The sequence below is a fragment of the Meleagris gallopavo genome, chromosome 28, assembly GCF_000146605.3.
Source record: "Meleagris gallopavo isolate NT-WF06-2002-E0010 breed Aviagen turkey brand Nicholas breeding stock chromosome 28, Turkey_5.1, whole genome shotgun sequence".
NCBI lineage: Eukaryota > Metazoa > Chordata > Aves > Galliformes > Phasianidae > Meleagris > Meleagris gallopavo.
Genome location: NC_015038.2, coordinates 2093840 through 2107187, shown reverse-complemented (window position 1 = coordinate 2107187; position 13348 = coordinate 2093840). Strand labels below are relative to the sequence as shown.

The following is a 13348-nucleotide window of genomic DNA, read 5'->3' as shown; positions in this document are numbered from 1 at the left end:
AATGGAAAGTATGTCCCCGCCAGATGGAGGCACAAAGTGACGAGCCTGTTTGTCAGCTACATTGCAGTTGGCTGCAGAGACCTTTTGTTGCTTTGATTTCTGTGCACTCCGAGTGCAAGTCTGTTTGCTCGGGAAGGAACGCTTTCAGCCTCCTGCCCCTCTTGTTCAGCTGTGCACTGAGAGCAGTTTGGGACAGCAGAGCCCATTTCTGCTGCTCAGTCCCAAGGACACCTCAATAACATGCCTGGAGCTTCCTGCTGGGAGAGGTTTGCTGTTTGCTGGGCTGGGGACCACTGCAGCTTCCCCAGTGCTTTCACCTAAACGATATCAGCAGCAAGGAATTTGGCTTTGGAAAAATCACATGATGAGAGCTGCCTTAAAATCTGCTTCTACTTCTCCTAGTAAAGCAGTGAGGCTCGCTGCTTTGCCAGCACCTGTGCTAAGCTGCTCGCTAATGCACCCACACAACCCTGCTCGTCCACAGAGCCAATCTGTTCTGCAGTTAGGACAGGTGGATAAATCCTTCTGCCTGCAGACACTGCTTTCTGATATTCCCACATGGCAGCAAAAGGCATGGATTGAGGAAATCCTTTTCAGCTGCTGAAGAGCTGCGTGTGCGCAACAGGAGATGAGCAAAGGAATACAAGGGAACCAGCAGAGCCAGCCCTGATGCTGGCAAGTTGCTGTAGGAAGGGTTTTCAGCAATGTGAATGGTCCTCCCCTGTCTCCAGCCCATCCCTCCGACAGCCACTGGAGCCCAGGGTGACAATGGGGCTGTCAGGCTGCAGGTGAGGGCACAGCCTGGGCCGATCCCACACTGCGGATGCTGGATTTAATGCTTGCCTTCATGGCTGCAGATTGATACAGCTGGGAAGCACATGAAAGGGTTCTGCAGCAACGCAGACGTGTAATTAATAAAACACAGATTTCCATTTGAAACCGTTGCCCGAAATAGCTCGCTGATGGAGGAAGAGCTGTCTGCTCACACGAAGGAGCTGAGTTTGCAGCAGTGTGCTGAGCTGCCACGTCCTGGGCAGGGATGGGAGCATTGGGCTGAGATCATAGAGCCAATCATAGAACCACAGAGTCATTCCTGTTGGAAAAGACCTCTGAGTTCCCCAAATCCAAACCCAGCCTTCCTCTCCGTGCCCACTGACCACATCCTGCAGTGCCACATCTCCATGATTCTGGAACCCTTCCAGGGATGGTGACCTCACTGCTCCTTGGGCAGCTGTGCCAGTGCATCACCGCTCTTTCAGAGAAGCAATTTCTCCCAGTATCCAACCTGAGCACCCGCTGTCAGCCTGGCAGGGAAGTGGTTAACAGCACGGGCTGCAGAAAAGCTGCCTCAAGTGCAGGTTAATAGGCTGGAGTGACCGAGAAAACTTCCCCTGAGCACTTGTAGAGGCTTTGGGATCCTCTTGTAAATCAAAGCATGCAGGTCGCCTGCAGGTGTGGGCGCACAGAGCTGTGCTAATGAGGCCACCAGCGCCCTGCCCGGCCCCGAGCTCAACACACACTCAGTCTGCAGCAGATGACAGGGCACGTTCTGCAGGAGGGAAGGGGCAGGCTGGGGAAAGGCAGTGTGGGCTGCTGCGTTCCCAGCGCTGCAGCGGCGTGCCGAGCTCCTCGTGTTGCTTTTCTGCTAATTGGAGTTGGCTGTAACCGATGTAGAAAGTGACGGCCTTAGGGAGATGAGATCGTTGCTTGGGTTGTTTTGTTTGTGTTTGTCTGGGATTAGATACAGATGGAATTCTAAGGGAAAAAAGCTGGCTGTAGGGAGGAGGCTCTGTGGAAATAAATGTGATGGAAATGGTGGTGCCACGGCTGTGCTGTGGCTCTGTCAACATGAGCCAGAGGCAGAAGGTGCTGGAGCTCTGTTGCGCATCCCCAGCTGGTTCCAAGCAGAGCTGGGCTGGTCCTGGCTGTGCCCTGCTGGATGTAGAAGGGGGAAAGGGAGAAATAAGGCAGCCAGCACCCGGGTGAACCACATGCAGCTCATATAGCAGCTCCCATGGGCCTCTGATTGCCTTGCTTTATTGGGGATTGAGGGAAGAATTTGTGTTGGATAGAAGGCAAAGAGACCACAAACCAGTCAACACGCTCCCACGCCAGTGACACAAGGGTGTTAGTGGGATTTTGGCAGGAAGAATTTCCCCAAAGCTGACTCAAAGCTGGAGGAATTACTGAGAGGCTGAGAAATGAAATAGACCACATTGCTGTGACCGCTCCAACCGCAGCCCATCGGGCACAGCTCGGCTGTGTGAGCAGTGCTGGTTTGAAGGGAGGCAGGAGGGGGGTTTGGCTCAGTGCAATGCAGGCGAGCAGCTGGGCTTGCTCTCCTCGGGGCTTCTCTTTAAAAGGAGCTTTGAGTTGATAAATTTTTGCTCGTTTTTGTATAAAGAAATCTCTCTGGCTTTGATGCATAGGAGCTGCTCGTTGTGCTCGGTGCCGGATTGTTTACAGAGCAGCAGTGTGATGGGGCAGAGAAATAGAGATGGGCAGCCCAGAGCCCAGTCATCTGAGCTCCCCATCATTAAGCGGCCCCAGTCATTCCAGCCTGCTGGAGATGGGCTGGATGGTTTGGTGAAGGCACATCCTGGCTGTGTTCTCTGCTCTCCCTGGCATACAGGTCCACATTCTCCATTCCTCTCCCATCTGCTTCGACTTTCCCAATTTCTAACACCTCACCCATAAGATTTTGCCTCTGTTTGGATGAATGGAGAAGAAAAATGCCCCCGGAGGTCATACAGCACCTGGGATGGATTCTGGCCGATGCCACAAATGTGAGAGCTGCGTTGCTCACAGCTGGACCACGTCTACATCAGAGCTCTGGGTAGCAGCACTGAGGGATGCTCTGGGGCCAGGGGAGCAGACCCAAGCCAGCAGCTGCTGTGGCTCCTGGGGACCTGGTTTGCTCAGTCTGTGAGTGACTTCATGGATGTCACTGAGGAACTGCAGTCCTGGGGACATCAGCCCCACTGCTGCTGTGGAACTGCTCAGTGCTGCTGAGGATCACGGACCTGGAGGACAGCGGAGAGGTGTTGTCTCTGCTCAGTGATTGAACAGCACACGGTATTTGCCTAACCAGCTAGACCTGAATTGCTGTTCAAACAGTGCTTCTCTGCCCGCCGTTGGCAATCAGGGAGCTAATTACACTGGATTAGGGTTTTTCTCTTAATTACATGAAAAATTTAGCGCAGCTGATGTTCATGAGGCTGCAGGGGATTAGGGTGGAAGCCATGTGTTTATCTACAGGTCAATTACAGCAGCATGGTGTGGCTGCATCTCTGCCACCCACAAACCCCATCCTGAGCCCATCTCCTGCTGCTGGTGTTGGGCCATGGCTGCGATGTGGGATTGGCTCAATTGGTGCGAGCAGTCGGTGCGTGGGATGTGCAGTGGTTGTGGGGCAGCCCCATTGCTGCCAGTGGAAGTGGGGCTCGGGGCTCTGGAATTCTCTCCCATCTCTGACAGAACAAGGTGAGATTTGATCAGTAACACTGAAGCTTTTGGAGCTACAAGATAACAAAAATCGGGTTCTTTTATTTCCTTGTAGGCTTTGGCCTCTGGCTGTGTGCACTTTGGCTCACGGCGGTGTTGTGCAGGAAGCCCAGCTCATTTGAAACATATTTCTTCCATGGTGTTTGTGATGAGGAAAGGGAATGATATTTCCTGAGGAACTTCCTGCCCCCACCTGCCGGCCGGAGCCGTGCCGAGGGCAAAGCAGAGCTTCCATGTGGCACCGTGAGGGGTTGTCTCTCCATAGGGAGAATGGCTGCTCCATTGGAACGAGCCTTGTGTTAACCCATCTGTCTGAGAGGCTTTTATTTCATTTTTAAGCAGCTGCTTGAGGTCAGCAAACCAAACTAAGCCAGAGCAATCCCTACGGTGTGAAATGTGCTGCTGTGGGGGGTGGCACGGGTGGGTGGTGACATTGCACACTGTTTATCTGGAAGGGCACAGGTGGGATAGGAGTGCAGGGCTGTTCAGGGACCTGGGCAATGCTGAGCGCATCCCCAGTGCCCCCATCCCCCTAAATAACACCAGCTCTGTGCTTCCTCCCGTGTTTCTTATCAGACACAGAAGGCTTGGAGGAACTCAGCACCCCTTCCCTTTTTTCCCCACGAAAGTGAAGAAGTGCTGTTCCTATAGCACAGAAACGGGAACAAATGATCTGATGGAACTGGTGGATGTTTCTCCTCAGTTACAGCAGCTTGGACACTTTCAATGCAGAATCCATGTGGGCTTCCCCCTGTCCCTCCCTCCCTCCAACCTCACTGGGGCTGCCTTAACCACTGCCTTTCATTCCCTTTCCCACTGTAAGGGAGGGAACTGATAAAAGCAGCAGAAAGCAGCAGGGTAAGCTGGGGAGGAATGGCAGAGGGTGGAGGAGCACATTGCAGCGAGGAGAGTGCAGCTCTTGTGATGCAGAGACGCCCAGCTCATTGCTGGCTCTCCGAGGCCAACACTCAGTCTCTTTGATGATTTCTTCACTCTGTGCCAAAACATAAAGCCTGCAAGCAGCACTCAGTGCTTCCCACTACCCAGAGCAGCACGGAGCCGCCTCTTTAAAAATAATACAAGGATATAAAGGGAGAAGGGTGCTTATTGCTGACAAAAGAAAAGGGAAGTCATTGCACATTGCGGCTCTTTATTCCAGGATGACTTAGAAGTGAAGAGGTTCTGTAACAGCTGCAGACGTGCCCCGCGCTCTCCTCTTCCAGGGGGGCAAACCTGCGGGTTGCTCTCAGGCTCTCTGCTTCTGATGGGCTGTGCTTTGATGCTGCTGGAAGGTGCGGGACCAACAGCCCTGAGTTGATGCAGTTGTCTCTGCTCCATCCCTGGAAGTCGATCCCTGAGCCCTCCGTGCCAGTAGATCTGCCTCCTGCTGCAGCTTCAGCCGAGATGTGGACATGGGGTGCTGGACCCAGTGCTGCAGATGCACTGCAGAGGAAGGTGACCCAGCCTGGCTCCCTCCCCAGACCCGCTCCTTATGAATCCATCCCCAGAAGAACACTAATTAATTAATTAGCAGCTCATTTGCATGAGGTGGCATGTCATTCAAGTTGTGCTGCTGCAAGTAGGGCTGTGACAAGGTGTGAGCTGACAGCTTTTCAAATAAAAAGTCTTTTAGGGGAGTGATCTCCCGAACTGGCAGCTTTGTTCTGGTGAGCCTCTCACACAGTAATAAATTAAAGACATGGGGCTGCTGATTAGTCTCTGCGTGGTGCCTCGGTGCCACCCTCCCTGTTTTACCTTGCAGGATCAGCTGTGTGGAAGGAAGGAAGAAGGAAATAAGGGCAGGAGAGGCAGTGCTGGCCGGGGCATGGGCAGGTCTGGGTGTGCTCACAGTGCTTTGAGCTTTAGTGCCCAACATTTGGGGTATGCGGGGGATGCAGAAATGGCTGAGATCTTCAGCATCATTGTTATGAGAGCCCGTGGAGTGCAGCTGAAGCTTTAGGACAGAAGGAAGGGCAGCGTTTTCTTTTTGTTTTTAACGTATCTTGCCTTCCCTGCAGATGGGCTCAGACCCTTGAAGATGATGAGTGAGGTCTCTCCTCACCTCAGCTGCACGTGCAGAAGGCTTGCAGCCCTCATGCAGGGAGCAGGTGGGAAGAAAGCCCTGCTCTTGGGAGCAGCTCTGCAGCCTCGGTGCTGGGGATGTGGAGCTGAGCTCACTGGTGCTGCTTGCTGCCAGGTTGCTGGGTTTGCCCCTTGTTCCCATCTGCTGCACCCCAGGGAGCGCTCCTGCTTCCAGGTGGTGACGGAGCACTTAGCAGCACTGCCAGAGCAGAGGAGCTGGGAAACACATGTGGGTGTGAAAGACAAACGCAGAGACATTTTTGACATGAGTATTGGATTTGCAGGAACCTCAGATCTATAAATAATGTGGGTCATGATGGCTGATCAGCATGAGCTCACCGCTGTCCCCCCCACTGCGCAGGGCTGTGCTGTACCTCACTGCCTGCCATCCTGCTCACTGCAGTCTCACTCTGCAAGAGAGAAACCTGCATCTGTGTCAATGGAAGGAGCAGCCGTGGTACCACAGTACCCAAGAAAAACTCCTGCTTGCAGTTCCCCTGCAATGCCTGCACATTGCTGGAGCTCTTTATGAAGTGCTGCTTTTCCCCAGTGATCATAGGGAGCTCTGTGAGGACAGCCCGGTGGGGATCAGCGGGTGTATTTAATGTTTCTGTACTGCAGCTCTGGGAAGGAGGGATTTCCTCCTCCCAAGGAGAGCGGATCCTTTTGCCATAGCCACCCAGTCTGGAATCACTGTGTTTTCTGCCATGAATCTCTCTGTAGGTCTTCCCCAGAGGGACAGAAATAAGGGTGATGCTCACCAAGACAGATGGATTCTGTCCCAGTTTGGGGGAAAATGCATAAAGAAAAGATGACAGGAAAGAAAGAGACTAGAATGCGAGGGGGCCTCCAGGTAATGAAGTTAATTGGATATGCTGATTTAAATTGAACGTGCATGTAAGGGTTGTCATTAACTTCCTCACGGACATGTCTGTGATTTAAGGGAAAGATATGTAATGGGATTACTGTTTCACTTTAATTTCAAAGGGAGGACTTCCCACATGGAGAGCAGTGTGCCCCATCAACCTGTGCTGTTCCTGAGCTCCTCATGTCCTCCTGAAGATGGGAATGGAGGGTGCTCAGATGGGAACTGGGGTGCTACATGGAGGGGAACGGGCAGTGCTGCATTGGGGTGCTGCCTGGTGGTGTGAGCACGGCCCCATGCCCCAAGTTTGTATCCCGGATCTGCTATGAGTTCACTGTGCAATCCCCAGCAAATCTCCACTTCCCTCTGCTTTATCAATGATGTGCAAATGGCTCTGACCCAGTCCGAGGGCATCCCAAAGCATCCCAATGCCAGCAGTGCTCGCTGGCAGCTGAAGAGGCACTTCACGTGCAGAACAATTTCATAAAGAGCCTGAAGGGCTCTTGAAAACTTCTCATCTAGAGATGATGTGCAGTTTCTGTTCTGGGTCCTCCCCTCCTGCAGCCTGCTGTGCCTGTTCCCAGTGGTGGCAGAGACACCAGCATGGGCTGTTGGGTGCCTTGATGCTATGAGGAAGTGTGCTCCATCTGAGCATCTCACCTCATCAGTTGGATGTGGTTGTGTACAGCCCAGCTTAATTAAACTGGATTAGGAAACATAAATTCCTTCCACAAAGACGATTTGGTGGAGAAGCACACAGAAGATCTGGGCTGGTATTTATTTATCTTCATCCTGTCTTTGGGATCTTCTGCTCTGCTGAGTGTCTGGCTTGTAGAAACTGCCCTCGGTGCCAGGTTGGGGTAGGAGAAACCCTGCAGAACTGTGGATGGAGGAGGAAGGGAAGGACAGCCCAAACCTCACTTCTCCATCCTGTCTCTGAGCTCTGCTGCCAGCCTCAGTCCTGCTGAATTTCCAGCAAAAAGTCCATCCTGGAGCTTTACGGGAAGCTGTAATGGGAAATGCCCAAGGGCCAAAACATGCAGCCTTAAGTGACAAAAAAAAAAAAAGGCAATTCTGCAGAGATGCACCTTGGCCGTGAGGGCTGTTCTTGTTTTCTGTTTCTATTTCAGGCAATAGATGCACTAACGCTCCAGTGCGCGTTCCCAGAGCCGATGCAGCTCCAGGAGAAGCATCCATTTTATGCAAATGCAATGTTGTTTGATGGCATTTGCCCCGAAGGGCTGGAAATCCCAGCATGAAGGGAGCAGTCAGCAGGCTGCAGGGTTGGCTGGGCTTTGCGCTTTGTCACTGGACAACACAAAGAGCCAATACCCCATTGGGGTTGGATGTGGGGATCTGAAAGGTCTTTTCCAACCAACCCCAGTGATTCTGTGATCTCAGCACCCCCCTGGTGTGCTCAGGGCTCCTCCAGGCTGTGGCATACGGAGAGGATTTGGGATCTGCCACCCAACCAACCCAGCGGGTGACCTTGCATCCAGAATGGGGAATCAGCCCCTGCAGCCATGGAGTACTGAGCACAAGCATTTCATCACGAGAGCCACCCTCATTGAAATGCTCATAATGAAAGCAGACAGGTAATTTAATCACGGAAAGTTCCTACAAAGAGATTCAGTGTCTTCTAATGGAAGCCTGCTGGGAGGAACTGGAATGGAATCCAAATGTGGGTTCCAGCTGGGCAAGGAGAATACCTGAAACTTCAGCACAATGCGTATGTGGGAGCTCCACGTTGTATTAGATCCCTGAATGGCTCATGCACTTATCACCGTGGGTGCTACTCTGCACCATATACGTGACACAATATAGTATTTTGCTAATCTCCTAAGATAATGCAGAGCTTATGCCTGCAGGCTGCATTGTGGGGGTATTAGAGACATAAATCTGCACTGTGCCTTTGAAGGACTGTGGTTTCCTGAATGGAAAAGCGTTCTGCTTCATCACGTGGGGTGTTCTGCTGGGCCTGGTGCTCTGAGCCAGTGCTGATATTGGGATTTGCAGATTATGTCGTTAGGCTCTTTTCAGGCCATATTTGTAAACATGCACCGGGAGCAGCTGAGGAAAGTGCTCTGTCTGTCCCAGGTGACTGTTCCAATTCACACCTGAATGTGTGAGCCCGTGTTCTGCCCTCCTGTCTCGTGACAGTGAGCATGACTCTTGTCCTGAACACCTTTGCTTTGCGTTGCCAGCACTGCAGGCATCTCCCTGCACCCACTGCTCACTGTTGTGCTGCACTCACACCCATTTCTGCACAGCCCAGTGCTGCTTCCCCTGTGATTTTCTCTCATGCCTCTTCATCCTGGTTGTACTGCAAGGAAGGTCTTTGGGGCCACAGAGAAGGATGGCTGCCCTCAGCCCAGCCCCATCCTGCATCTCCCATCGGGTTGGGATCATGATGCTGGGTCAGCTTTGCTCCCCAGGCACTCAGAAGTGAGCACTCCCCTCTCTCCTCCAAAACCTCAGACCTTTAACAAGAGCACCTCTAGGGTCTGTTTCATCACCCTTACCCTTTATCTTCTTGGTATCTGTGGCACCATGTTTATTAACATATATTTAGCACCAGGAAGACACCTGTAAGGTAGGCAGAGGGATTATTTCTCCCTCCAGACGTCAACGAGAAGTTTCCTGCTGCAGAGATGATCCCTTTCTTCTTCCGCATGCACAGGAATCATCCTTCTTCTCGTCTGACATCATCATCTGTTGCCATGGAAACGAAACTCTCAGGAAGAGAGGCATTGAAACACCCCAGCATCAGCACTTCCTCCTATTGCCCGGGCACTGTGTGGGGTGCTCACAGCTGGAGCTGCTGGGCTCACAGCTGGATGCACATCGATGCAGGGTGCACTGCCAGTGCCTGGCCATGGGATGGGGCAGAGCCAGGCAGGATGCCCTATAGAGCCCAGCCATTCAGGGCAGTGCTCCTGGCTTCAGCAGCTCCTGGTTGGACTTGGACTGCATGAGGCTCATCCAGTGGTATCTCTCTTCATTAGCCCTGTCTGACCTCATTATTAGAAAGAAGCTCAACGTAACGAGCTGCTGGTGCCCCTGAGGGAGCGCTGGAAAGCAGTTGTTTTGTACAAAGGTTGCTGATCCTTTGTGTCCGCAGCTTCCATTCCCATCTGGCTGCTAATCAGGAGTTTGCATGGAAGCGACTGTCTCTGGCAGTGCTGTTTGTTCCTTCAGGTGACTTCATGGCATTGTCCCTGTGTCCCTGGGTTGGTGCAGGATTGTGGTGGTGCCTCAGTGGGGTTTGCAGGTCCAAACCACCTCTGGTTCCCAGCAGCTCCGGAAGGGACTGAAGTGTCCCCATTGGCACAGGTGCAACTAAAGGAGGATGTGACCCTCTTTATTTGGATTTTGCTGTCAGAGTTGTCTGGGCTTTTGAGTCGGATGTGTCATGGGTGCCAAGCCAGCTCTCCCTTTGTGCACATTTCCCTGCCCTTCTTTTATGTCGTGGAAAAATCAGGTAAGGAAGGAGGAAAGAAATGCAGAAACCAAACCCAGCTGTGTGCCCCATGTCTCTGTATGGTGACAGGCATCAGCAATGCTTCCTAGAAGAAGGTTTATTTGGAGCAGGGGTTCAGTGGAGCACCTCTGTGTGTGTGAGAGAGGATATTACTGCGTTTCCTGCTGGAGTGGCACCTCTGTGACATCAGGCTCTGCCTTTAGCAGTCCTGGCAGCCCCCTTCCAGCTCTGCAGCCCCGGGGTCACCGCATGGCACCAGCCTGGCAGTGGTACGCAGCCAGCATCTGCAGCACTGCCAGCACCGTGTTGCAATCCAAGGGCTTTTCAAATATGCAAATCCTGGTAGGAAAGACAATGTAAACTGTTTGTTTCTCCTCCTCCCTTTCCCTTCGTGCAGCCCCCAAGGCCATCAATTATTAACTTTTGGAGGAGACGGCACGTTCCTGGCGGCGCTGGGGATTGTCACAGCATGGGCAGAGCTCTGCAGGCATGGAGCTGGCTGCTGGGGGTGTGGGACCTGCAGCTGTGGGGCTGAGCAGCTGTATGGCTGTGTTAGCACTCTGTTTGCTCAGTGGTGCTCGGGAGGAACAGCATGGCAGTGACATCTGCCTGGGGCTGGGCAGAGATGGTGTCTTAGGAGGCTTCTGTGGTGGTTGTCTAAGTCTTGTTCCTTACGCATCTGGAGAGGAACCATCTCTGCAGTAATCTGGTCAGGCTGTGGAATGCTGTAGTTTCCCCTCCAGATCAGGAGCTGACTTGCAGTTGCATTTGGTGACTACAGTCGTGGCACGTGGGTGATCTGTGCGCTCACCTCGCAGCACAGAGCTTGCTCCTTCATTCTCTTGCGGTGGAGAAATGATTTCAGATCCCGTGGAGAAAGAGCCTCTGCTCTGACTCCTGCATGCACTCTGCTTGCCAGCTCCTCGCTCTGTCTCCAGGTCCTAAGCTGAGGGTTGGAATGAGATCCTTTTCCTCATTTTGTCCTCTTCCCCTTACCCTCCACCCCTCGAAGTAAAATCTGCCTTTGGCTGCTGTGAAATCACCTGCAATGTGGTTGTGCTTCTTCCAGATCCGAGCAGATGGCCCTCCCCATGGTGGAATTCAGTATGAGGTGGTGACAGTTTTCAAGGACGGGAGCCCAGTGCTCCGGGACATGGCTTTCTCCATTGACCACAAGTACCTGTACGTGATGTCGGAGCGGCAGGTAAGGACCCCCAGGGGCTGAGCTGTGTGATCCCCACTGCAGAGCTCAGCTTCAGCTGCCTCTGCCCGGAGGTTGTCCTCTGCGCACATGGAGGATGGCACTCTGCTGGTTTATTGCTGTCTGCAAGGATTGGAAACTGAGCTGGGCTGCTGCAGGGGAAATTGGTTTGGGGATGGGAACCATCGATGATCAGATAATGAGCTCCTGAGCTGCTGGTGTGGCTGCCTGCTCCCTGCAGTGAGCTTGGCAGGCTGCAGTTTTGCGTAGCTTTATCCGAGCATCCTTTATGATGGCTTTATTTTTTGATCTACCCATATATTTTAAGCGTTGGGGAGTAAGTAAGGTGAGCACAGAGGTGGGACTGAGCAAGCAGCTGCCATGCAGGTAGAGCTGAGCCTGTGCTGTGCCATCATTGCTGTGCCATCATCGCTGTGACACCATCGTCGTGCCACCATAACCCCATCACCGTGCCACATCACCATGCCACCACTGCCATGCCACCATCACTGTGCCACCATTACCATGTCACCATCAACATGCCACCATCACCATGCCACCATCACCATGCCACCATCACTGTGCCACCATTACCATGTCACCATTAATATGCCACCATCGCCATGCCACCACTGCCATGCCACTTTGGCTGGGTCAGCCCCCACCTGTGGCAGCCAACATCCTTTCTTGGCTCTGTGTGGCCATAAACAAGTTTTATCTTCCAATATTATACCGGGATATTACGAGGAGCATATCTTTAGTGTTTGCATAGCTCTTAAAATAGGGGTGGTGGGAGTTGGAGGTTGCCAAACCCAAAGGCTGCAGGAAGCCAAACCAAAAAGATTGCAGTGGGAATTTATGGCCAGCAGTGCACGGGAGCCTGCAGCTTTGGGGAGCCAGAATGGTGTAAATAAGGCAGGACCTCAGCTGGAGCACATCTCATCTGCACCATTCTCTGAGACAAAAACAACACCAGAAGTCCCGTGCGCTGAGCCAGACTTTTGGGTTCACTGACTGCTGAGCGTTTTATTGGCTGTTACTCACCACTGTGTAATTCAGATTTATAGAGCTGGTGCCTCGTGGGTGGTGGAGACAGGAGGAGGGTTACATCTGAGGACGTCTGGATGCCATTAAGTGGCGTTGCCTTGAGTTAACCCTGTGAGTTAACAGCCAGCTTTGCACGCCTGGTGCGCGGAGACCTCCACCTGCTGCAGGAGGGACACAGGGAGCTGATGTGCTTAATTGTGTAACAAAAAGATGTGAGGAGAATTAGCAAAGAATGGAGTGCTCCTGGAATTCCATGCACAGCCCTCACCCCCTGGAGCTGCCCTCTGCCCCCTGGGGGTGTGTGCCATGGCCCCAGGAACCCCTGCACTGACACAACGTGGATGTTGTCAGCCCCACTGAACCCCACTGCCCCAATTCTGGCAATGCTCAGCAAAATAGAGGGGGAGATGCTTTTCTTTTATTCCAGAGTGCCCTGACTGGAGCCTGATGGCTGCAGGGAGTTGGTACCACGAGGAGGAGAGAGGCCCAAGCTGAGGCTGTGAGCAGTGAGAAGTGCCCTTGGAAGTACTGAGAATGCACAGCTCAAATGTGTTCTGCAGTCTGAAGATCTGGAATAAGATGGAATTCTGCCACAGTGAAGTGGCACCGGAGCAGCTGTGCTGAGCGTGAGCTGGGGAGGGCTGCCCACAGTCTGTGGTTTCTAAGAAAGAAATAGGATACGTGCCTATGGCAAAACTGATCCGATAAACACTGCACTTCTGTGGGATTCAGCAAGGAGATGTGCTCCCATGGCACAGACTGGGAGCAGTCCTGAGCTCCGTGCTGCTGTGGGGTGGGGAGCCAACCATTGCATGGGTGCAGCGTTCTGCCTGGCACTGTGGTTGTGCTCAGAGCGCACGGTGAGCTGTGATGTGCACACAGGTGCTTCCAGCACATCCGTGTCACTTCTGTGTTGATCCCACCTCCCTCCATGCTCGGAGCAACTCCGTGCTGAATGCGGAGGGAAAGCATTTGCTTCATCCCAAAATCTGGAGCTCAGTCCTTCCCCACTCCCCCTGGCTCCCGTCCCAGCCCTGTCTGCTTCTCTCCAATTTATCTGCAGTCCTTTGGAGCTCTCTGTGAGCCTTTCATGTTCCATTGCCAACTCCTTCCAAATCAGAATATTTGACATTTGATTTCACTCCCACAAAGCACAGAAGCAACAGTT

At 52.8% G+C, this 13348-nt stretch overlaps 1 protein-coding gene across 1 annotated transcript in view; it reads left to right on the top strand.

Annotated features, from left to right (window-relative positions):
- LOC104914514 (plexin-A2-like) overlaps positions 1-13030 on the top strand; it is a 30507-nt gene extending 17477 nt beyond the window's left edge. Inside the window, exons 3-4 of the mRNA XM_031556962.1 lie at positions 11002-11136; positions 12608-13030. Of these exons, the coding sequence (XP_031412822.1) occupies positions 11002-11136; positions 12608-12628 (156 nt within the window). The 3' untranslated portion in view covers positions 12629-13030. The remainder of the gene's footprint in view (positions 1-11001; positions 11137-12607) is intronic.
- The last annotated feature ends 318 nt before the right edge of the window (positions 13031-13348 follow it).